Below are 23,478 nucleotides of genomic sequence, written 5' to 3'. Positions count from 1 at the left end.
TTCGAACTTTTAATAAAGATTCATTTTTTACATTAAAAGCTTTTCTGATTATCTACAGTCGAATTTAATCGATTTACTAACCGATAACGTATACACAGATTTGTAGCAATTATTTTGGCGCTCTTGGCAAATATCAAATATGGCGCTCCGTTATGTCTTATTTTTTAAAGAAGTTATACTAAAAGTTCCGAATGCCCTTAGCAAATGTCTTTTTGGCAATGCCTTCTTATTACTCTGCATATACAGTATATGTATTAAAGTTCTGTAAATTTTCGGGTCAATCTACTATGTCTCCAGAGTTATAAATGCCGGTCATCTTTACGAAACTGTTTTCTACGTCAGTTTTTAAAGACATTTCGATACGAGATTTCATTATTCTGCTTAGTAATTTTTGTAACAATATTTGGTTTAAAATTAACTAAAATTTTATATTTTTCAGCTTTTCGTCATTTTCTTTTCTCGGTTTTGTGCGTTCAGCCAAGCAGACAATTTTTTCCGATCCAATCTTCCTGGACTTGTTGTTTAAATTCGACATATACTTGATTTAAATTTTATATTGCAGAAGGTTGTTGACATAATTTCTGTTTATGAATTGGACTTCCGATGAATTGGAGCGTGTATCGATATTTCTTAATTGTGACAGTTGAGAAGATGAAGGTTCTTTTGTCTAATCAAAAAACATCTGTTATTTTAATGTCCGCAAGGCTTTCTCTTGCTTTCAATTTCTGCTGCGAGCATAATAAAATCATGTATGTTGGAACTGCATATACTCCGGCAAGAAAATGTGTATATTTTAAAAGCTTTTCTTTTCGCTTTCAAATGGACGACGATATTCCCAAAACATTTTATCCTTCGAATTCTTCTAATTATTTTTCAAGTTTCAACCATTCTTTCATTAAAACCACTGAAGTAACATTATACGTTTGAAGGGTAACGCTTGTAATATTCGGATTTTCTAAGATATATCTCATAATTTTTTTACTTTATTTCATTCGGCTTGGCTTAGTTACGGTTCTTTTGTTCTAGCCGCAGCTACCTGTTAACAATGATCTTGAAATAAAAGAAGACGATCAACCATGACAAATGTTGAACCCCGTAGATTTACTGAATCTAAGGATTTAGTTCGACCATATAGCATTAGCAAAATATCACGAATAGTTGGTGTTCGTAATTTGACAAAAACCTGTCAGTTCTTACCTAGTATTATAGTTGCATTTTCATTCTTCAATTCACCCTAGAATGCTAATTGAAGAGTATGAATGCTACACTTGATTGATTTAATTTTCGAACAATCTTCAGTAATCTATGCAGGCAATATGGTAAAGGATCTCTAACCCACTGTTTGGAAATGCGTGTGTCAAGTTATTGACCATCGCGTCCTTTAGTTTCTTCATCCAGTGAAATAATTTCAGTTGTATTCATTCACTTTTAAATAGTAAGATAAACTTATTTATTGTTGAATTTGCTTACAGCACATGTCATGCTTGAAACACAGACACTTAAAACCAGCCTTTCATTAATTTAAAATCTGTCTAGAGTGGCTTTCATCTATTTTTTTTACATATAAAGAACCATGACGACCTTGAGTATCAGTAAATTTTAATAAATATTTCACTGATGATATTTTTAATATAATTAATTTTTATACTTGATTTTAAACTTTTATTTCTTTAAAATTGCAGATTTTATCGAATAAACGCATATTTATATATAAATAATAAAAATAAATTCGTATATTTTAAAAATTGGTTCAGTTCGGCCCTGTCAAACACAAAAGTGAGACGTATCGAGTGATGCTTAAAAAACCGTTTGCTTGGATTGGGTAAAACGTTTGAATTTTTGCTTACACGTGAAAAGCTATGCAATTTTTATTCTTTGATAGTTTTCTACTAGACTTTTACAGCCTATAACTGAACAGCTCCCGATAATAGTTAATATACAACCGAATTTCGCAAATATTAATGTGAAGATCCGTCGCACGCGGCACGACAAGCTGTCTGACGTCAGTGGATAGAGTTACGACTTGGACGTAGTTTGTTTTTCACCGTGAACGACGCTTCTATATATTGTATTATCTGTTCTGTGAGGAGAACATATTATAAATAAAAAAAAAATTGAAAATTTTGTTCGAGACGGATAGAGTAGCGATGGTTTGATCTGTAATAAAATATGTGTAATAAGACTCGGCGGTTCGTATTCGTTATTAAATAAATAAATAGCGGTCGCGAAGCGGGGGCGCGTTTGTATAGGTGCGCTCGGCGCGTTCGCGAATCCCGCTCTCGCACTTGATCGCCGGGCGGAAAGGCGGAAAGGCGACAGCGCGCGCCGTCTCGCCGGTCGATAGGAAATGTCAGGAGCGCCCGCGCGACTCGCCGCCGACTAGATCCGCCGGCATCGGCCCCCCGGCTCGCCATGGAGAACTCTTACGGCGTCGGCGTGCTCAACAGGTACGCGCTCTTCCTGGACGACGAGACGGACCCGCTGGACGCGCTAAAGGCGCGCGAGCAGGACCGCGAGCGCCGCCGCAAGCACCGCGAGGCCGAGAAAGAGAACAAGGCCGCTAAGCCCGAGGCGAAGAAGCAGCCGCCGCAGCAGCAGCAACAGCAGGTGCCGTCGCAGCAGCAGCAGGGCGACGCCAAGGTCGCGCAGCAGCAGCACGTCCAAGGAGCGACGGCCCCGCGCAAGGGCATCAAGGAGACGCAGGCGCAGGCGCAGTCGGTCAAGCCCGAGACTAAGAGCGACAGACCGTCTCAGGAGCGTCAGCCGCCGGTGAACAGCGTCGGCGAACAGAAGCGCGCTCCGGCCGGCGGCGGCGGCGGTGGCGGCGGTGGCGGCGCCCAACAGCGCCGACCGCCCAACCACGCGGCCGCCGACGGCGAGTCGAGACCGCCCAGGCGCGACTTCAACGCGCGAGGGTACGCGGACGGGGCCGCTCCGGGAGCGCCGACCGAAAGGCGAGGGGGAGGTGGAGGAGGGGGCCGCGGCGGAGGCGGTCCTAGCGCGAGGGGCGCGCGCACATACGACGGCCGCGGCAAACGCGAGTTCGACCGTCGCTCGGGCTCCGACCGCACCGGAGTCAAGCCCGTGGACAAGCGCGAGGGCGGAGGCTCCCACAACTGGGGCTCGCACCGCGACGACGTCGACGACTTCGACAAGACGCAATCCGAAGGCGAGCTGACCGAGCCGGAGCAGCCTAAGCCGGAAGCGCCCAAGAGCGACGGAGGCGGCGAGGAGGGCGCAGTGCCGAAAGAGAACAAAGAGGTCGAGGGCGAGCCCAAAGCGGAGAACAAAGACGGCGCCGAGGAACCGAAGGAGCCCGCCGAGGAGGAGCCTAAAGAGCTGACGCTGGACGAGTGGAAGGCGCTGCGGGGCAGCCGCCAGAAGCCGCAGTACAACCTGCGCAAGGCCGGCGAGGGCGAGGACCTCTCGCAGTGGAAGGACATGATCGAGCTGACCAAGGAGAAGGCCGCCGGCGAGGACAGCGACGACGAGTACGACTCGACCGAGTATCCGCAGCGCGTGGGTAGGCAAAAGCGCGTGGTGGGCATCGAGTTCGCCTTCTACGAACCCCGTCGCGGCGGCGGTCCGGGAGGACGCGGGCGCGGAGGCGGCAGGGGACGCGGAGGACCCCGGCAGAGGCGCGAAGAGCGACCGGGCGCCCCGGAGAGGCCCGGCGGCGAAGGCAGACCCGCGACGCGTCAGAACGCGCCCAAGGTGGACGACAACAGAGACTTCCCGTCGCTGGGTTGAGACGCCGAGTCGACTCGTTGGGGTTTCGTCGCTTCGCCCGACGTCAGTTTTCACTTTGCGCGTTCGAACGGACCGCGGCGCCGGGCTCGCCGTCGGGCCCGACCCCCGGGCGAACCTTACGTTAAAAGTCTGTATATATATTGATGATAGTTTTTAAATAAAATTACTCGATAAAAGTATGCGACGGACATTTTGATTTTTCATTCGACGACTGTCTCGACATCCTTTCCGAACTACTTTCAGATATATTCTCTATTCGACTGACTCAAATTATAATAACAGGTATATAATTCTTTTTTGCGCAATTTCTACATTAATCATCATCATTTTAAATATAGTTTTTTTACAGTTGGACATCGATGCCGATTCAATGTGATATCAACTCGTTAATCAAAATGTTTTTGACAGGGAATTATTTTAATAGATATATGCGCATTTAAATTAATATTTTGTTCCATAAAACGAATTGTTTGTGCTTGGACTTGACATATTTTTCCAGGCTGCTTTTTAAATAATTTGTATCTTTTTTTTATTGTAAAGATACTAATTTCTCATTCTACAACATCTGCGATTAATAAAAAGTGATTTCCTAGGATTGCTCGGCTTATAGTAAACATAAAACTAATATATATATATATTTTTAGATAAAGCTTTAGAATAGATGTGGGAATTATATGTTTCGAATATGGAAGCCCTTTCGGTTACAGGTCTTTCATTCCAGAATTCATTTTTCGGTAAAATGTTTTATTTTGCTTAAAATATATATTCAGAATTTTAGGACCAACAGTCGCGAAGGAAGATAAGCAGCGTATTATTGCATAGCTTGTGAAAAAATATCTAGCTTTTTTTTAAAAAATTATGAATAAATTAAAAAATATATATTCAATATATACATTAAACATTTTAAAGAGTTATCATAATTTTATTTATAAACCTGTTTTTTTCACAAATATAATTATTTACGAATTCACTGAAAATGGATAAGTTTTTCTTTTTTAAACTTTTCAAAAAGTCAAGTATAAAGGGTTAACCCTTAGTAGTCCAGTGTTGAACGAATGTATTTAATTTAATGATCATTAAATATGAAATAAATTATATTTCAGCAGAATTCATTTTTAATTTGAAAAATATTATATTTATTTTTTATTAATTTTTTTAGTGAATTGAATTTAAATGATAATTCAAGAATCGTACTAATATTAACCTTATTAGATTATAAATAATTTATGTAACATTTAAAATACGTTGGCTTTCTTATTTATTTTATTTATAATACGACAAACAACTCCAAAGGGTGTTATGCGCAAACAATTCATTTTATGGGACAATTATTTTACATATTGCACATTTAAATTTATTCATAACTTTGATTCGCTGATCTGTATTCCACTTAGGGGCAAATATTGACCTTCGATATTTGTAATACCTATGGTACTGGAAAGAAAATCTATTTTTTTTCTAGTCCATTGAAAACGATATGTCCAAGGCTTGGAACTATGAAAACGTTGATCGATGCCCATATTGCTTGAAAGCAGAAGCGGGGAATAAAATGATGTTTATTGTAAGGGATTAACATAGGTAGTGTTATCGGCGTAAAATAATATGCAGTATTTACATATTTTTAAAATTTAATTGACGTTCAACGTAACTAGTAATAAACAAATATATGAGAGACAAATCTTTCGAATATAAATATTATTGAGATATTCTAAAATAAATATTAAATATTTAACAAAAAATTATGTTGCATTTTGAACAAACAAGGTTACAATATTGTACATACTCCTTTCTCATAATGTTCTTTTGGGTAATCGTGAGTGGCAAAAAATTATAAGTTAGATAGGAATAAATTAGCTAGTGGTGCTCTGGTCCTTATTTATTGTTCTAAAAGAAGAAAGTTTTACTGTCTGCTTTTTTTTCGATAATAATGAATGAATGAAAGTAAATGAGAAAAAGGTTTTTGTACAATCGTCTTGATTTATTGATACTCGTAGATAATACATAGGATCAGCATATGAAGTATTTTTAAAAGTACCTGAATGTATGGAAGATTGTCCAATTAATTAAAATAAAAATGTCAATACCGGTATTATTGCAATCCATACTTCCACTGTAAGCATCTTGCCATTGTAGTATTTTTGGAAGGCAGTAAAGTAATAGTAAAGTAGTTTTATGTACCTAGCAGTGAAAATGTAACATCTTCACTTATCAAAATGTTAAAACTATTGCAAGGAGCTGATTCGGAAATAAACCCGACTGTTATATGAAATATCATAATCTTTTAAAGTGTACTTATTGTTCAGCAAAATCTAGTGGCATTTGCAGAGTACAAAAATTGCAAGATGCTAAAACAATATTCTATTCATTTGATGGTAAATGAATAACATTGCAAAGACAGCATCCTATTTTGTCAGTGGTTTCATCGACTGATATCACAATTGGCTTGTTTTTTTATCCTTTCTTTAACTCCATTTTTAAATTCAGCTTAAGTTGGTATATATACTTTTCATAAATGATCGGCACATGGTAAATCACTGGATCCTTCAATATATTTAGTAAGGTACCGATGCATTGCTGGCTTGTCCAATTTTTCTAGTGGAATGTTTGCTTTGAGTCACATTTTCAGTTTCTTTAATGAGTTCAGTCTTAGCTTTTATAATGCCTGTGATTGCAATTGCAGGCTGGTACTTTTAGAAGCCTTGGAAATTGCTTTCTGATGATTTCAGATGCTTCTTAATATCGTCCTTCTTGACCACTCCACTAGGCGATTATTTATTGTAGAAAAAAAATATAAGTGCGACCAGTGGCCGTAAAGAATAAATATAGACAAAATTATTGTCTTATTATTATTTAACTATATCTATTCACATATTCTCCAAAATTAATCGCAAAATGCTAAAAACACGTGTCTATTAAATGTTTCTATATCTTCACGAATTCGCTTCGGCGTAAAGCCCTTGCATTGCCCTTTCCTATTTTTCGAATTTTTACAAATATCACGAATCAACTTTGTGGAGACATTAATCTAAGTTAACATAACCTCGAAATAATACATGTCTGCTGCGCAATCAATCTACCTTTGTATTTTTTTAATACTTATATGGCAAAGGCGAATTAGGAATTAAAATAATAGTGCTAATTATGTTTTCATTTAGTTTACAAATTAACACACTACCGACAGGAAGTAAAATTATTGGCTTTAGTCAGGTTAATTTTTTGTCTTTTCGTATTAATAATATAAAAAGAAAAATTTAAATGAGCAATATGTATATAAAATAATTATTCCATAAAAGTTGGACAGATTGGTCAGAACAGTGAACATCCCATGAATAATTAGCTGCAACGAATTCTTTTCTGAAGATTTACTTTACATTAATGCACAGACAATTCGTTTTATGGAATAAAGTATTAATTTAAATGCACGTATATCTTAAAATAATTTCCTGTTAAATTGCAACTATATAAAAAGTGTTACAAAAATTACTTGATTATGAACGATAAGTAGCAGACCCCGTTGGTAATATGCTAATGAAAAAGTTTGCTCAAAGGTAAGTCATAGAAAATGGTTTTAATATAGTGAACAAAATTCATAAATGGATATAAACCATAAATATTATTTAAGTGGAATGAGAATATTTGTTGGAACTAATTTCTAGGATCTTAATTTGATTTGAAACATTTAATATAAATTATATTAAATGTACCTAATATGACAAAAGTTCCACTTTCGATTTTTTTGTCATTCTGAAAGGTAGTGTTTGAAGGATCTTGCATTTTATTTCACTAAACCAAAATGTCATTATTCATAAAAGATAGTTCTATAAATCAATTTAGATTGATTTGTTTAGGAAACTAAGTTTCAATTCGAAACAATATACTGCAAAATATTAACATTTTGCATAAGAATTCATAAAAAATATTGTTCAGCCGCTTCATTTCCATAAATGGGTATACTCGCCAAAATATGTGATCCAATTTCCCCATGGACGAGTTAACTCGCACGTTTTAGTATTGACTGATTTAAGATATGGAAGAAACTCTCTATGACCTGAGTATACTTGTGAACTGAAAATTGAAATTTGTGATATACTTGAGTCACTTCCCAGCGATTTTTAGACCAGTTTATTCAAATACATGTGATTCTTGAAAAAATGTTTTTGTTTTCGGAATTATGTAGAGTTTGACCTAACTTTTTTTATACAAACACATATGAATAAATACACATTGCATATAAATTTAATTGATATGTTTGTGTTGTATTTTAGATATATTTTGGTTTTTCAAATAAGGATATATATACATATATTTTTTAGTCTATGTGTTTCCACTTCCTATAGCTATTATAATTCAGAAAAAGTCCAAGATTTTGGAAAGTTGTCGAAAAAATACTGTAATTACATATAGTATGTTTTTTAGTCCTGTTTTCCGCTTCCTATAACTATTATAATTCAGAAAAAGTCGGAGATTTTGGCAAGTTTTTTGCTTATTAAAAAATAATGAAGATGTCAGAAAGTGAAATTTAATTAACTATCTATATAAAAACAACATGCTTTATCTAGGTATAAGGTCAAGTGCATATTGAATGTCGTATTCATTATCATTCATATGATTTTTAACAAAACAAATAATGCAAAGGCGATATATAAATAAGTAAATAGTTAATGTAAGTTCGCTTTCAACTTTCTCGTTGACTGTTTTCTATAAAACAGTAAGACAATAATTTTAATTGTATAAACTAATTTTAAAACATCGCAGAGCGTGCGAGAAATGAAACGAAGAGACGTTTTTTAGTAGATAGATTTAATAAATAAGAGCAATATAATATAATAATAACGCTTAATTAAAACGAGCGCGTTCGTTGCACGCGAACGTCTGCGGAATATATGACTAGACGTGTGCCGCGTCGGCGGCGGTCCCCTCACTCTATGCCGAACGTGTTGGTCTCCTCGACGGCCAGCAGCAGCTTCTCGTGAAGTATCTCCGGTGTCGGATAAGGCGGTAAGTCCAGTCGGTTGAAGCAGGTGTGAGCTCTCGGCAGGCTGTTGGGCTTGCCCCACTTCTCGACGCAGAACTTGCGGGGGCCGACCGAGCCCCTCAGCGCCGCGAATCCCTCGTACGGAATGCTGGACGTTCCCGTCACGAATTGGATCAGTCTCAGTCTCTGTTCGTTGCTGAATCTGAAACGCATATTATTAAATACGAGTTCGGAGAGACGCGTCGCGATCGAACGTACCTTCCGATTGTCTGCCAGAACCAGTGGACGACCGGGTGCTGGTCGTGGTAGCCGCTCCTGTACTCTGTGTTGTTGCGCCAGTCGGCTATGTCGATCTCAGCCGTCCCGGCTATGACGAGCTCTAGTTCGCGGGCGTCAAATACAGCGACGAGCCGTGGCTCGACGACCTCGTAGAAGCCTCTGACCAGCCACTCGGTCTGTTCGGCGACCCCGCGCTCCAGCCGCCATCTCACCATGCATTCTAAGTATTCCTGAAAGCGCAAATTGAGTCATGTTTCAAATGTATAGGTGCAGTTTATATAAAATAAAATTCTAGAGCAGACAAACTCACTTTTTTATTCTTCTCCGTCACTGCGACGTTTCTCCCGCCTGGTTTCAACTCTCTCTCGACGACTTGACCGAAGAGCTCCTCGGTCACCGAGAAAGTCAGCTCGAGGCCGGCCGACGCCGATGTCAGATCGTTGTCTTTGATCCAGTGCAGAGATCTGTGAAACTCCTCGTCGAGCGACTCCAGATCGGACAGCGAGACTGGTAATCTCAGCAGAGCTTTGTAGAACGGCCGGGTGAAGAACGCGTCCAAGAGGTATTGATGCACTAAGGCGAGACCTAGGACGCGGCCGCTGAAGCGAAACCTGAGAATGACGATATTTATCCATCAGACGCTCGAATTACATGTGCTAAAAATATTTCACAAAGCTCACCAGTCCGGATAGTTGTCGACAAAAGCCGACATGGGCGATATTTGAACCGTGTAAGTGTCATTGGCCGAGTATTCGAACAATCCGTAATAGGGATTGAACAGCTCTCTGGACAGCAGGAAGAAGAACTCTCTGGACGGCCCGCCGTAATCGAGGCCTTCTTCGCTGTCCCAGGCGACGCCCAGCTTTCCCTTCTGCAGCTCTTTCTTACCGCACGACATGATGCGGCGGAAAGCGTCTTCTAGCAGATGATCTCTCCTTATGTTTAATCTGAGAAGTGATAAAATTACCATGAAAAACTAGCACTATGCATCTTTAACAAGAAGCGATATTAATAATTTAAAAACCTTAGATATACCTAGAATTATTGAGTGCATAATGGATCAAATATATCGTAGAAAAATCTTTTGTTTTCTCTTTGTTTCTTTATTGTGATGCTACTTATAAGAGCAGGTAATACAAAAGCCAAAAACTACAGAGTTTTAAATATAATTCATACCTCAATAATAAATATAAGGCAAAAGCTATTAACATAGTCAAATAAGGAACTAAACGTGTTTCCTTTGTTGTATGCTTCGTCGTAATTTAACTGTATCTTTAGAATTATTTTTTAACAATAAACTTATGTATCACTAAGCCTGCCTATGGATACGATCATGTTATCGCGCTTTGCACTCGAAAACATGCTTTTTTGTTGGTGTATAGTTAAATGTCAGGATTTTTTATTGTATTTATAAGCTAATAAAAATCTTACTTTTAAATAATTAAAAATCTTACTCTTAAAAATGACACATTTTTCTGGCGAAATTCAAGGGGTCTATATTTAAAATTACGTCAAAAGCAATAAAATCGTGCCATCGCAGTAGAAACATTTACACAACTTACAATATAGAACACGAATAATGCACATCTAACCCGAAACTTAACCAATAGGGAGCAAAAACCAATTATCCTATCTATATTATATTTTAATTTTATTTGTTTACTTTTATTATTACTATTTTAGGCAATTCCATTTTTATACCTGTAATAAAAGTTGCTGAAGAGGAAGTGTCATTTTAAAGATGAATATACCAAAAATTCTATAATATATTTATTTTTATATATATTTATATAAAAATAAATTTATGTTTATTTATATAATAAATGATATAAATTTATTTTTAAATAAACATATTTATTTTAATTTCATGTTTTATTAAAAAAAAATTGTACACAAGAATTGTACTTTTTGAAAAAAAGTCAGCAATATTAATGGTTCTTCAAAGAAAAAGTTGTAAATTTTTTGGACGTACAACATTTTTTATATATGGGAGGGGGGGGGGGGGGGTGAGATTTTTAGTTTTACAAAGCGACGGAATTATTATATTGCTTTTGACGTGGATTTTTGACTTCTGAGAAGAAATAATTGTTTTATGCGCTCTCTTATTCAAAATTCAGTTTAGATATACTTTATTCCATTCTCATATATTGTCGTTATATTGATACAAAAAATCTTAATATGAACGCTATATAACTGATCGTTTTCATTGCGACGGCACGATTTTATTGCTTTTGACGCGAATGTTTAACATCTGAGAAGTGATAATTGTTTTTGCTAATACCTGAAAAATCAAGGTTCAAATCCCATATAAAACTATTTTTTTATATTTCTATCGTGTCTGGTGGATTATTATATAATTATAATTCCTATCAATCATCAGAGATAAGTTTACCTAGATTTTCCTAATCTCACGGATGAATATCGTGATGATAAATTAAAATCGATCAAAAGCATTTTAAGAGTTATAGTAATTTAAATAAGTTATTGTTCATTTATGCACTTAGGACCTAAAAAATAAATAAACAGCGGTAAAAACAACTGTATGGTAACCACAGAACAAAGAATAGTAGTGGAATTAGCAGCGAGGTGCAATTAGGGACGTTATTTGGGGGGGGGGGAGGGGAGTAATAATTAAATGAAAATATTAAAATAAAAAACAATATTGACTGGCAATTTCCCCCCCTCTTCTAGGAAAAAGCTGAAATGCCGTCCCTGCGTTCTTCCTAGTCCCTCTGTTCATCGCGTTATTTATTATTGCCATACATACGACAACTTACAGTTTTCTTCTGTATGCCGACGATTTAAAATAATTGTTAAGATGCATTAGATCTGCTGGTGACTTTCTTGAGAAAAGATAATTGTTTTTTGCACCCTCCTATCGGGCAAAATTCGGTTTAGATATGCTTTATTCGATTCCCATATTGTGTGAATCTTAAAAAAACGACCACTGAATGGCCAACCTTTGCCCCCCCCCCCCTAAAAGGCTGAAGTGACGTCCCTTGTTTACATGGCACTCGTTTGATTTTCTTATTTTTTGTGTTGTATAACGTTTAAAGTGCTATCCATTTTTGGACAAGATGGTGCACCTCCTTGACTTGATTGGTCCAGCATATAAGGATTTGTGCTAATAGCTGGAGCGTTACCAATTGCTTGCTTATTATTGATCAGTTTCTTTATAATGCTCGTGTGATATAATGTATGATTCTTCGACAAATCAAGATTGAAACTCACCTCAGCTTGCTGGGACCTTGCCCGTATCCTTTGCTGTCCAGCTTCCTGTAGAAGTTCCTCAGCTTGGCCTCGAAGTCTCGGCGGTAGGGGGCGGGAGCGCGCGCCCCGTGGCGCTGCGGACCCGGCGACGCCGCCGGCGAGGCGCCCGGAGGGGAGCCTCGGCCCCCCGTCGCAGCCGGCGCCCCCGTGCTCGCCGCCGCGGACCCAGCGCCGGAGCCCACGGCGGGGACATAGCTCATGATCTCCTGCTCGAACAGGCTGGAAACAAGCGGAGAGAAAGAGTTAGATCGGTGCGATGTGGTGAAATCCGATTCTGGTTTATTTCGAGCCCGGCCCCGGTATAATTACTATACCGGGCGAAGGAATAAAAAATAGGGCCCTTCCTTTCCGCCTAATGGCCGCCCCGAGCTAAAGGTTTATCGTAACGACCCGGCGATCTTGGGTTGCCTCCTTTTTAGAGAGGATCTGGAAGCGCTATGGAATGCTTCGATTGATTAACGAACGATGACATCGGGTCGACGACACGTGCAGGTTGACAAAAGGTGACAACTGGAGCAATTCGGTTGAAAGGAGTTGAAGAAGATGAACGTCATGAACATAAGAATACGTATGTATATATAATTATACCAAAATATCCATTTTTCTCTACTTACAAGTGCGTTTATAGGAAAAACGTAAATGCATTAGAAAAATCAGGATTTGTAAAAAATGTTTTTTTCTAGTTCTTTCGGAATATGTAGGAAAATATTTCCAAAGCAATTTTTTGCGAAATTGTATGTTATTTTACGAGTCAATGAAGATTGAATAGGCGCTGAAATTAAGACCAATACAGACATGTAAATTATAAAAAATAGCTAACGACACTAGATTTTCATTGTCTAGTTTCCAAAGATGCATTCAAAAATCTGTAAGGTTTGGAAACATAGGGTAAGAATACAAATGTATAGTGAGTGCCTTTCTTGCATCATATGTTCAATAATTAGTGACAAAAAATGGATACTGTACGCCAAGTATCAAGTTGTTCCATAATTCTTTGCGTTTTTTAAGGTGCGAGTTAAATGAGTTAAAAATTAAAACTTATTCTCCACATGCTTATCAATATTTTTATATTTGATTCGAAAAATAATATATTTTTGAAAGCAATATCTGTTTTTGCAAAATATTTTTTCCACTTAAAAACTGTTGCAGGGATCTAAATAGATGATAGTCGTTTGGATCAATGTCTAAAGAACACGGAGGGTGAGAAAGGAGTTCCCAACAAAATTCATTGAGTTTTTCTATCGTCCCTAAGTAAAGCTTTTATTACGATCTGAGTCGCTGTTAAACGAATTAGCTGAGCGCATTATGTGTCTGTCGTAATTGTCTGCCAATAATCTAATAACTCTTAACTTTGATGACGGGTCCCGCACATGTGCGGAATTTTCGATTTTCAAAGATAGAATTATGGTATTATAAATCATTATCCCTTTGTTCATTTTTATTATTATCATGTTAAAAATATTCGTTTTTAGTATTCCTATATACATTTTAAATATATATAAATTATTGATCACTTATGGTTCAGGATTGGATTCACTAGTTTTGAGATATTTGCAATGGTAGATAAATAAAAATATTTTTTGTTAAAATAAATATTTTAGCTGCAAATTACATATTTGGTTTCCATATAAAAGTGAAAGTACAAATACAGAATATATTTAAATCAATTATAAAAAAATCAGCTAATAAGTTTTCTATATGGGATAAGTCTTTATGTAATAAAGCACTATGATTTCATAAAATACAACATAATTTTATACTATTTCTATCTTTAAATAAAATTTCAATTCTATTTAAAAAAAATATGTTCAGACTCAAGCACTTGTGTCAATAAATACTGTATAATTAGTTATTTTGAGCAAAAATAAATAATGGTTAATATCATTATTGTTATAAAAACAATAAAAATGTTAATGATAAGAAAAAAACAATAAACCGCAAAAGCGGACATTGTGGGTGGATAATGTTGCGGTATGGTAATCAAGAACTAACCATTTAATTATGACACTCTGAATCATGTAATGTCATTAACCAAAATAAAATCGCCCAACTGATTAAACACGCGTTATCATTTTACAAATACAACATTTTTTTAAATAAATATATTATGCTATTATTGATATTATATAATTATTTACCATCACACTATTTTTAAGCCCAATCAATATTTATAAAGTTGTGACGTTATGACCAAAATCGACGGAAGCGAATGCGTATGCAAATACCCAACACGCATGAATGGGGCGCTATTACCATTCGTGCAAGGCCGCAGGGCTCTCCGCGCATTTATTGAATTATTGACTGCTGGGTTGTAAAGTCAGCCGGTTTCGCAACGACAATAATAATTGAATTAAATCATCCGAACGATGTATTTTATGCTTATAATATGCGTGACAATTATTTTGTTATTTATAAATAACATAACGCGCGATAAGTAGCGCGCGCTGAGCTAATTTGGTTTCACTTTAGCACTTCTCGTTTATTGCTTTCGATAATGTTTATCGCGTTATGAACTGTATAATCTAGATATCGAACAATGAAACTATTTGTGAAGGTCGGTTAATTTATATAAGGCGATACGGTTCGTTTAAATTTAACTTAGGACATGGTTAATTTGCTTATAAATGCCATATTATCAGTAGATAACTTTAATAGTGAAACTCAATTATAATGCAAATAAGTAATAAATTTATTAATACATATATAGCACCGTTTCGGTGCTATATATGTATTAATAATTTTTTTTCCAAATTTAACATACATGCGTATTAAAGGCACAATGCTATATTTTTTTTATTAAGCAACATATCATAAATCAAGAGCATTGACATAAATGGCGGTAGCCTCAATCAAAACTGTTCGAATTTAAACCATACAATAACAAAACATTAGTGAATTCGTAATTTTGGAACACCCAAGAATAATACAATTAAAAGCCATTTATTACCACAACATAATAACTTTTACGCAAGTCGCTAACGCTGACGTGACGGCGGCGTAGTGTCACACATTCTTTGGCGGACTTGGATGGGAAGACTACGACAGGCAACGCTTCGTGCGTCGATTATTCGCATCAGCATAAATACAACATGTAAACTAACATTAACAAATAATACTGTAGCGGCTCAATTTGTGTTTAATTGCCACCCGTCATCATACATCCACCAAAGCTTCAAGACGCACGTCTTAAAAAAAATACTCATGGCCTCGCAATTAATTGCTTAAGGACGGGTCTCGATTTTATGAATTATTATTATATTATAAAAACATGTTTTTTCGACTAAATGTTCTAAAAAAATCATTTTTTTTGTTGAATATTTTTTATTACATTAAAAAAGAGAGTAGAAAATAATAATAACAACATATGAAAAATAATTTAGGCATGAAATGGTTAATATACTCTTGGCTGCAACGATGTTTTTAAAATTCCTATTCTGTTACAGATACGAAACGAGCAAATTAAATATAAAAATAAAATGTTACATGCCATTGACATACTAACGTAGTAAACAAAACCTAAATTAATTTGTCACAGTTCAGAAAGATCATTGTTAGAATTAATTTGAGGATATCACAAACGAGATATCGCTGTTTAGCACCCAAAACATTGTTTTATTTGTCAATTTTTCAATCATTAAGATTTGTATCTGAAACAGAGCTAAACAATAACACGATTGTTGCTAATTTGCTTTGTATCACATTCGTCGTATTATTCGACTCAGTTGACTAAGAAGACAATTTAAAAAATGTAGTGCGAAACAGCGATAAAAATATTAGAAAGTAAAATATGCGTAAACCTTAGAATGTAAGAAAAAACCATCGTCACATAATGCTATGGCAAATCAGTAGAGAGCAAGGTCACTAGCTCGCGCGGGATAAAATCAAAATAATTATTATGTAAATCAGCTTTTAAATCAATTTTGATAAATGTATTAGAACTAAATAGTATATGTATTATTAATAATACACAGTCAGCTTAGTAATTATTTAAAATATATATCAGGGATATTCAATTGTGCTGATTTGTCGATTTAACGAGGGGATAATAGCACATTTCAAATGTTTTTGTTATATATCTTTAATTTATATTTTTTGTAAACTGTAATAAAATTAAAATAAATACGTAGTATTAAGTTGTTAAGACCAAGTTGAAAGTACGATTGTTACGTCCAAGTAAGAAAGGCAACGGCCAATATTTTTCGATTGCCTATTAAATATTAAAGCGATGTTTTTAACTTTGATTTGGCTGTCATCAGAAGCTGACCTTTTAAACATTTCGCAAAAGAAAATGCTATAATATAGCAGAAATCTTCGGTGTGTAGGCACCAGCTTTAAAATGATTTTTTGTGAAAATCGCAAAGATTTAAAAAATGAGAGTAAATTAAAAGCAATTTACATTTTATGTAGTATTATATTGCCTCATATTAATTAATGTGCAACGATATATAATAGTATTAAAGAAAAATAGATTTATCAATTGTGAAACTAAGTTTTAACCCTTTTAGTAGTGGGGTAGTTATTTATTTATTATTATTTTATATAAATTATAGAACAAAAATCAGTGATTTATTGATTTGGTTTATTTTATTACATTTTGTATAGTATGTTTTAATACTGTTGTATTATTATATTTCATTAATTTATTTTACATGTTTTTAATATATTTTACTGATTTTTTGGATTTTTTTTATTAATTCAGAGACTCTCAATATTTTTTATAAAATTTATATAACATATTTTTTGTTATATAAATTTTTTTATAAAGTTTATTATAAGTTTATTATATATATTTTTTATAAAGTTTATATAACATATTTTTTGTTATGTTAATTTATTTCGCACTTTAATTTATTGGTATTATTTATAAAAATATTATATAAACATAATGTTTTTTATTTATTATTTTTTCAGTTTTATATGTAAATATAAAACTATCTGGGGTGCCTCAAAACATTGAAAGATCGACCACCGTACATGTACGGCGATGCCCCTCAAAAGGTTACCGATTAGATTTTTTTTTTATATTTCTACAGCGATTAGAAAATACTAATGAGATATAGATTTGATACTATAAATTGTGATTATTTTTTTATTGTACTAGATATATTAAAATAATATTATTCCTAGAATCAGAAATTTGTATTATATATTTTTACATGCATGTTTTAATTTTTCGTATTTTACAATAAGCTATAAAGTATTTTTATATAAATAATTAACACATATGGGAAAAAAATCGACACGCGCCCAGAAGCTAATGTTCACTCTATTCCCACACAATAGCCCTTATGCGAATTTTGGTTCAGAATGGCACATTGTTCCCAAAGGCCAATTACAAATGCGCAAAAACCATCTCTTATATCACACCACACTGTCTCTATTGTGCATTGTCGGCGACTTGTTTTGACAGTCTTCTGTGTTTGCGACAATGCTGAAACGCTATTAACGCTAATCCGGACGCCAGTCTGGGTCAATATTATAAAGAAACACCTCTTACTGCTCAAGGATATGGTAATTTTTTTATATTTTTTCTAAAAATGTAAAACACCAAATAGTTATCCAATCCGGGTTGCGATTTTAACGCGTTAGAGTCTCCCGCGAAGAGGCGGCAAAGTGTAGCGCACAAAAAGGTGTTTGTGTTTGATTAGATAGATATTATGTTTTCGAGGTTGACAGGAAACAAAGGCAACGAGGTGTGTGTGTGCATATAGTAAAATGGTCGATCGATATGATGTGACTTTGTAGATAATGTATCTATGTACATATGTACAATATAATCTATGTTACTTGAAAGGGTCTCATGTAAATTAGTTAATTGCTTGCGGTATTGATGGTTGATTTACTCTAAAGAAACAATAGATAATGAGTGAATAGTGTTATCTATCTTATAATAAATTCTATTGACGTAAATGTTTTTTTGAATGACTTAATATCGTTTCTATTGAAAAATAAATGTAGAGTATTAATGTACATACATTCATATTCATAAGATACAAAATAATTCACAAAAAAAATTCAATTGAAATTATGCAAACCAGAGCAGCTCTTCATAGCTGATATTAAATTGATAAATGTTCAATGTCATTGTATTAAGGAGCTAGATGGCGAGTCGGCTAGTGCAGGCGTTCTTTATTTAACAGGCAAATAAAGGACGCGATCGTGACCTCGAACTCAACATTAGAATTCATCAAGAATAGTTTGATAAATTCGACGCACACCTGTTTTCGAGATCAGCGTTAAACAATAATAAAGAATGCGCCTTTACAAAATTTTTTTGTTCAACGTACGAATTCTACTAATTTCGGTCACAGTAGAAACAACCGATAAACATTCTATTTACAAATATTTTTCAAGGCAGTAAAAGCAATTTTTTGTTGAGAAGAAGCATCTTTTTATCTCACATTTCGAAACAAAATAAAGGCGCATAAAGGACCATGAATTTTTGAGCCAACTGATCACTCAGGTACATTAAGGGAAAAAACAATTACCTGTGTTTCTTTTGTGATTTTTTACATATCTCATTCAAGATAGTATAAATGAATATTTATCTTGTTGAAAATCGGACGAATAATTCAAATATTCCATTAAAAAACCTAATCGCAACGCTCTTAAAAAATTATCCCTTCTCAGAAGTGAAAAATTCACGTCAAAAGCAATAAAATCATTCCATCGCATTCACACGTCGACTTTTATAATATTATTACAAATTTAATGAGGAACATATAAACCGAATTTTGCCCAATAGAAGAGCGCAAAAAACAATTATCTCTTCTCAGAAGTCAAAAATCCACGTCAAAAGCAATAAAATCGTGTCGGCGCCGTCGCAGTGGGAACGCTCGTTACCGAGCGTTCCCACTGCGACGGCGTCGACACGATTTTATTGCTTTTGACGTGAATTTTTGACTTCTGAGAAGTGATAATTGTTTTTGCGCCCTCCTATTGACCAAAATTCGGTTTGAATTTATTTTATTCTATTCGTCGTTTTGCGTTTTCGTCTACACTTATAGGGTTTATTTTATTTCATCACTGATTTTTTGGGCTATTTCTCGATAAATGTGAGTTTCTGTACAAAGTATAGTACAGATAGCGATTTTCACTTCAGCAGAAGTATTTTTTTGTACCATTTTATAAAAATCACTGTTTTACACAGTTTAAAAAAATATTATTATTAAATACAATTGAATTAATTCACAAATTACAATTTACTAACAATTAGAATGCAAGTGATAGTTTCAAATTAAATAATGTCTGCTTTGTTTAATATGTAACTGTATCGTATCATCAACTTTTTGGATGTACATACATACATACATTAATATTTTTTAGTTAAAAATCATCTCATACTAACAAGGTTAAAATATTTTAACGCACAACAATAATTTCCTACATTATTTGCTTGCAAAAGAGCTAAATAATGTTGGAGTGGTCCAATTATTTTGTCACACATATTTTGTAAAATCACTGTAACATATACAAATACAAAAATACACATGTAAATAAATAATATTAAGAATGTAAATGTATATATTACTTATATGTATAAAATCGAGTTATATGAACATTTGTTTATAGAAAAGTAATCAGTGTAACCAAGGGATAAATTTTTGTATGACCGGTTTGAACGATGCGATGAATCAATAATGTAATTTTGATACTTGATACCGAGAACAATAAGGTACTGTTGGCTCGTGTAATCCATTAAAGTTCATCATAAAAGAAATGCGTCACATGTTAAATACATATATTATTTATTTATTAAAATTATAACCATCGTGACCTGACAGGCAAACCCAATGCGTCACGATAGTCAAAAGTACAAATACATCATAATATATACAAATATAAACAAGACAAAACAACAGACACAAATCACCTCAACATGTGTGCATTGTCCCATACGAACTGAACCAAAACTCCATATGTGCAAGAGAAAATGTCAATATTTCTATGGACAGAATTGAGCAGATGAATAGCCTTGGCCAGAGAAGAGTTGGCAAGTGCTCCAATTCTAGACTTTACAGGCAAGAATAGTGGACGCGACCGAGAACTATAACCACCTTCAGGAGCCCACATTTGAAGCTGCTCGAGCACTGAAGGATTGTCTACGATGCCCTTGAGCAATTTCCAGAAGTGTTTAATTACATAAACACTTCTGCGAGTCGACAAAGAAACGTATCCCAGGGCTCCCAAAATAAAAGCACTGGGAAACAAGAACGGATAATACCCGTATTCCTTCAAGTATAAATATCGAAGAAATTTACGTTGTACTTTTTCCAGCTTCAATTCATTACATTGATTCATTACGCCTGGGATCCAAATGATGGAGCTAGTTTCTAGTATGCTGCGGACTAGAGTATCATAAAGAGTGCGCAATACTAAAGTATTCCTGAAGTAACGCGCATTTCTCAAGATAAAACCGAGCATTTTTAAGGATTTGCTATGAGTCACTGCAATGTGCTGGCTAAATTTGCAACGTTCTTCGAAAGTCACTCCTAAATCCTTGGTTGAAGAAAACCTTTCCAGAAAATATCCGCCTAGATGGTATGAATATTTTGCCGGCGTTAACGACCTTGAAAATGAAATTGTGTGACATTTATTTACACTGAAAGGCAATTGGTTATAGCAAGCCCATTTCCATATAGAGTTGAGATTCTCCTGTAGGTCGAGGAAATCAGAAATCGAATGCATTTTCTTGTAAATTTTCAAGTCATCTGCATATAATAAAAAATCTGAATGCTCTATTGCTGTTTCTATGTCATTAATGAACAATAAAAACAACAATGGACCCAAATTGGATCCTTGAGGTACTCCAGTAGGGGTCTTATATCGTTCTGAAAAAGAGTTATTATACTTGACGAATTGATATCTATTGGTCAAGTAATTTGAGAATAGATTTATGAGATCTTCAGAAAACCCGAAATTAGATAACTTTTTTACAAGTAAAGCATGGTTAACTTTATCAAATGCTTTTTCAAAATCTGTGTATATGACGTCCACTTGTACACCAGAGTCCAATGATTTTGAAACATAGTTAAGACAAAACCATTAGATTAGTGACAGTGGATCGAGATTTACGGAAACCATGTTGTTGGTCGAGAAGCATACACATGCAATGATTAAAAATGTATTTATGCAAAACAATTTCAAATAATTTTGCAGGTGATGAGATCAAAGCTATTGGCCTGTAATTGTCAATCTGAGATTTGGGACCCTTTTTATGAATCGGAGTGACTTTTGAACATTTCCACAATTCTGGAAAACAAGAGGATCTCAAAATTAAATTAAATATAAATTTTAGAGGCTGTAAAATACCAGACTAGCATCCTTTCAGAATGTAGTCTGGAATAAAATCTGGTCCCGAGGTAAAAACGGACTTTAGTCTGCTAAATCCATATTCCATATTAACCAAACTAAAGGTTTTGATTGATAACATAGATGACCATGAACGATGAGTCTCATCGTAATTAGAATTAAACTCTAAATGTGACCCATCATTATGGTATACGGTTTGAAAATACCTAGCAAATCCATCTGCAATCTCTTCAGAACCTTCAAAATTGATGTTGTTCCAACTCATCGATGACAGTAAGGATTGGCCATCGCGTTTTGAGTTAACGAATTTCCAAAATTTTTTCGGATCTAAAATTATCGACTTTTCACAGTCTCCAATATAGTTCCGATGGCAATCGGAAATCTTCAATTTTGCACGCGATCGCAGAGTACGAAATTCTTCATAGATGAGAGAATTTCGTGTTCGTTACCAGATTTTATGTATGACATGTTTCTTTCTAAGATTTGTAATTACCTCATTCGAGAACCATATTGGATAAATTCTATTAGTCGTTGGATATCTTCTGGAAAAACACTCATCAAAAATACCATAAATTAATTTATAAAAAACATCAAGAGCAGAACTAACATCAATTGTTTGATACAATTGTGTCCAATCCGTACGAGACAGCAAACCATTGAAGTTAGACATTTGCAATTGAGAGAGAGAGAGAGAGTGAAGTCATCGAAACTTTATTTATAGCGCAGAACTTTAATTAAACCATACAAAAAATTCTCGCTGCACGGTTTAATAAATCATGGTAAAGATTAAAATTTGATTAAATTAGTTGTTGACCTCTATATCAATAGTTGCTCGCCATATAATAACGTGCAAATAGTTCATATGCCCAAGCCTATTTAAGAATTATATTTTAACATAGGCAATAATTTAATAAGATTCGTTTGCGGATCGGCAGCATGTGACAAACCAGAGCCAACTATTAAAACGAGGCGTAAAACGAACGAGGCCGTTTTGTAAGACAAATTGGTTTGGCTGTCCAGTGTATATGAAACAGATTATTTATAGTGCCGCATATTTTTGGGTCACACTGTGCGATACGTCAAGAGATCATAAATCATCGGGCACTGGTGCCGGAACTGCGTGCGCGAAAAAAAAAACAAGAGTGATCTCATTAGCCATTGTGCTGTTGCGGCGATTAGTCGCGTTTTGTAATGGGGCACGTACGCGTGCAAAACTCGCTTTGTCCATTCAGTCGCGCATATTTTCGGCGTTTAAAATTTGAATAACTGCGATTCAACCATTCTTAAAAAATACTCATTTTTGTTATGAGTTCTGATTGGATTACGGTTATTTTTTTAAGAATCATAGTTTTAGGAATGCTTAGGGCGAGACGTTTTCTGTTTTATATTAGCGTTGGATTTATTTATATATTTATTAGAAATAAGACCATAATAATTTGACAGGTTTTCCTAATGCGTCACGATAATCATTATACAATATTTTAATACACAAAATTTCAGCTCTTCGAAGCCATCGCAGATGGCTCACGTAAGGAAAGCGTTTTCGAGTGCTGACGTCCTGGCCGTGACGCGTAAGAATATGGGATCCAATCGCGACTCTCTATGGCACTAAGCTGAAAATCATCGCACAGATTATCGACACAACTCATCAGCAACTTAAAAAGTGCTTCCTTGAATAGACCTCGTTGCGAATGTATACTACATTGAGAGTAAAGAAGAGATTATGAATTCAATAAATTAGTACAATAACAATTATGAAACATTTAATGTAAAATTTGGAGAATTTAAATCAATATCTTTAGAATAAATTTACAACATAATTTGTAAATTGATAAAAGGAACCAGTACTGGTTAATTGACTGTATATATAATAAAATAAACATGTAAATATT

The 23,478-nt window shown here is 35.1% G+C and overlaps 2 protein-coding genes across 3 annotated transcripts in view; one reads left to right on the top strand and one right to left on the bottom strand.

Moving 5' to 3' along the window:
* Positions 1–1,856: 1,856 nt before the first annotated feature.
* Positions 1,857–3,938, top strand: LOC148227783 (uncharacterized). The gene has a single exon (XM_088202710.1). It carries the CDS (start codon positions 2,413–2,415, stop codon positions 3,748–3,750), a length of 1,338 nt encoding a protein of 445 aa, XP_088058836.1. The 5' UTR covers positions 1,857–2,412; the 3' UTR covers positions 3,751–3,938.
* A 3,966-nt stretch (positions 3,939–7,904) lies between these two features.
* Hecw (Hecw ubiquitin protein ligase) overlaps positions 7,905–23,478 on the bottom strand; it is a 92,922-nt gene continuing 77,348 nt past the window's right edge. For both annotated transcript variants that reach the window (XM_088202708.1, XM_088202709.1), the window contains 5 exons: positions 12,236–12,493; positions 9,685–9,951; positions 9,315–9,615; positions 8,984–9,234; positions 7,905–8,927 (listed from right to left, as the gene is read on the bottom strand). In XM_088202708.1, the coding sequence (XP_088058834.1) occupies positions 8,669–8,927; positions 8,984–9,234; positions 9,315–9,615; positions 9,685–9,951; positions 12,236–12,493 (1,336 nt within the window). In that variant the 3' untranslated portion in view covers positions 7,905–8,668. The remainder of the gene's footprint in view (positions 8,928–8,983; positions 9,235–9,314; positions 9,616–9,684; positions 9,952–12,235; positions 12,494–23,478) is intronic.

This window comes from Plectrocnemia conspersa, unplaced genomic scaffold, assembly GCF_051122295.1.
Source record: "Plectrocnemia conspersa isolate PC_06_02 unplaced genomic scaffold, ASM5112229v1 ptg000013l, whole genome shotgun sequence".
NCBI lineage: Eukaryota > Metazoa > Arthropoda > Insecta > Trichoptera > Polycentropodidae > Plectrocnemia > Plectrocnemia conspersa.
Note: the sequence above shows the minus strand (reverse complement) of the source record. Positions and strands in the feature narration are given on the sequence as shown.

Bases quoted from the DNA above. Each gene is read 5' to 3' on its own strand.
- LOC148227783 (XM_088202710.1), top strand. From the start codon at position 2,413: ATGGAGAACTCTTACGGCGTCGGCGTGCTCAACAGGTACGCGCTCTTC.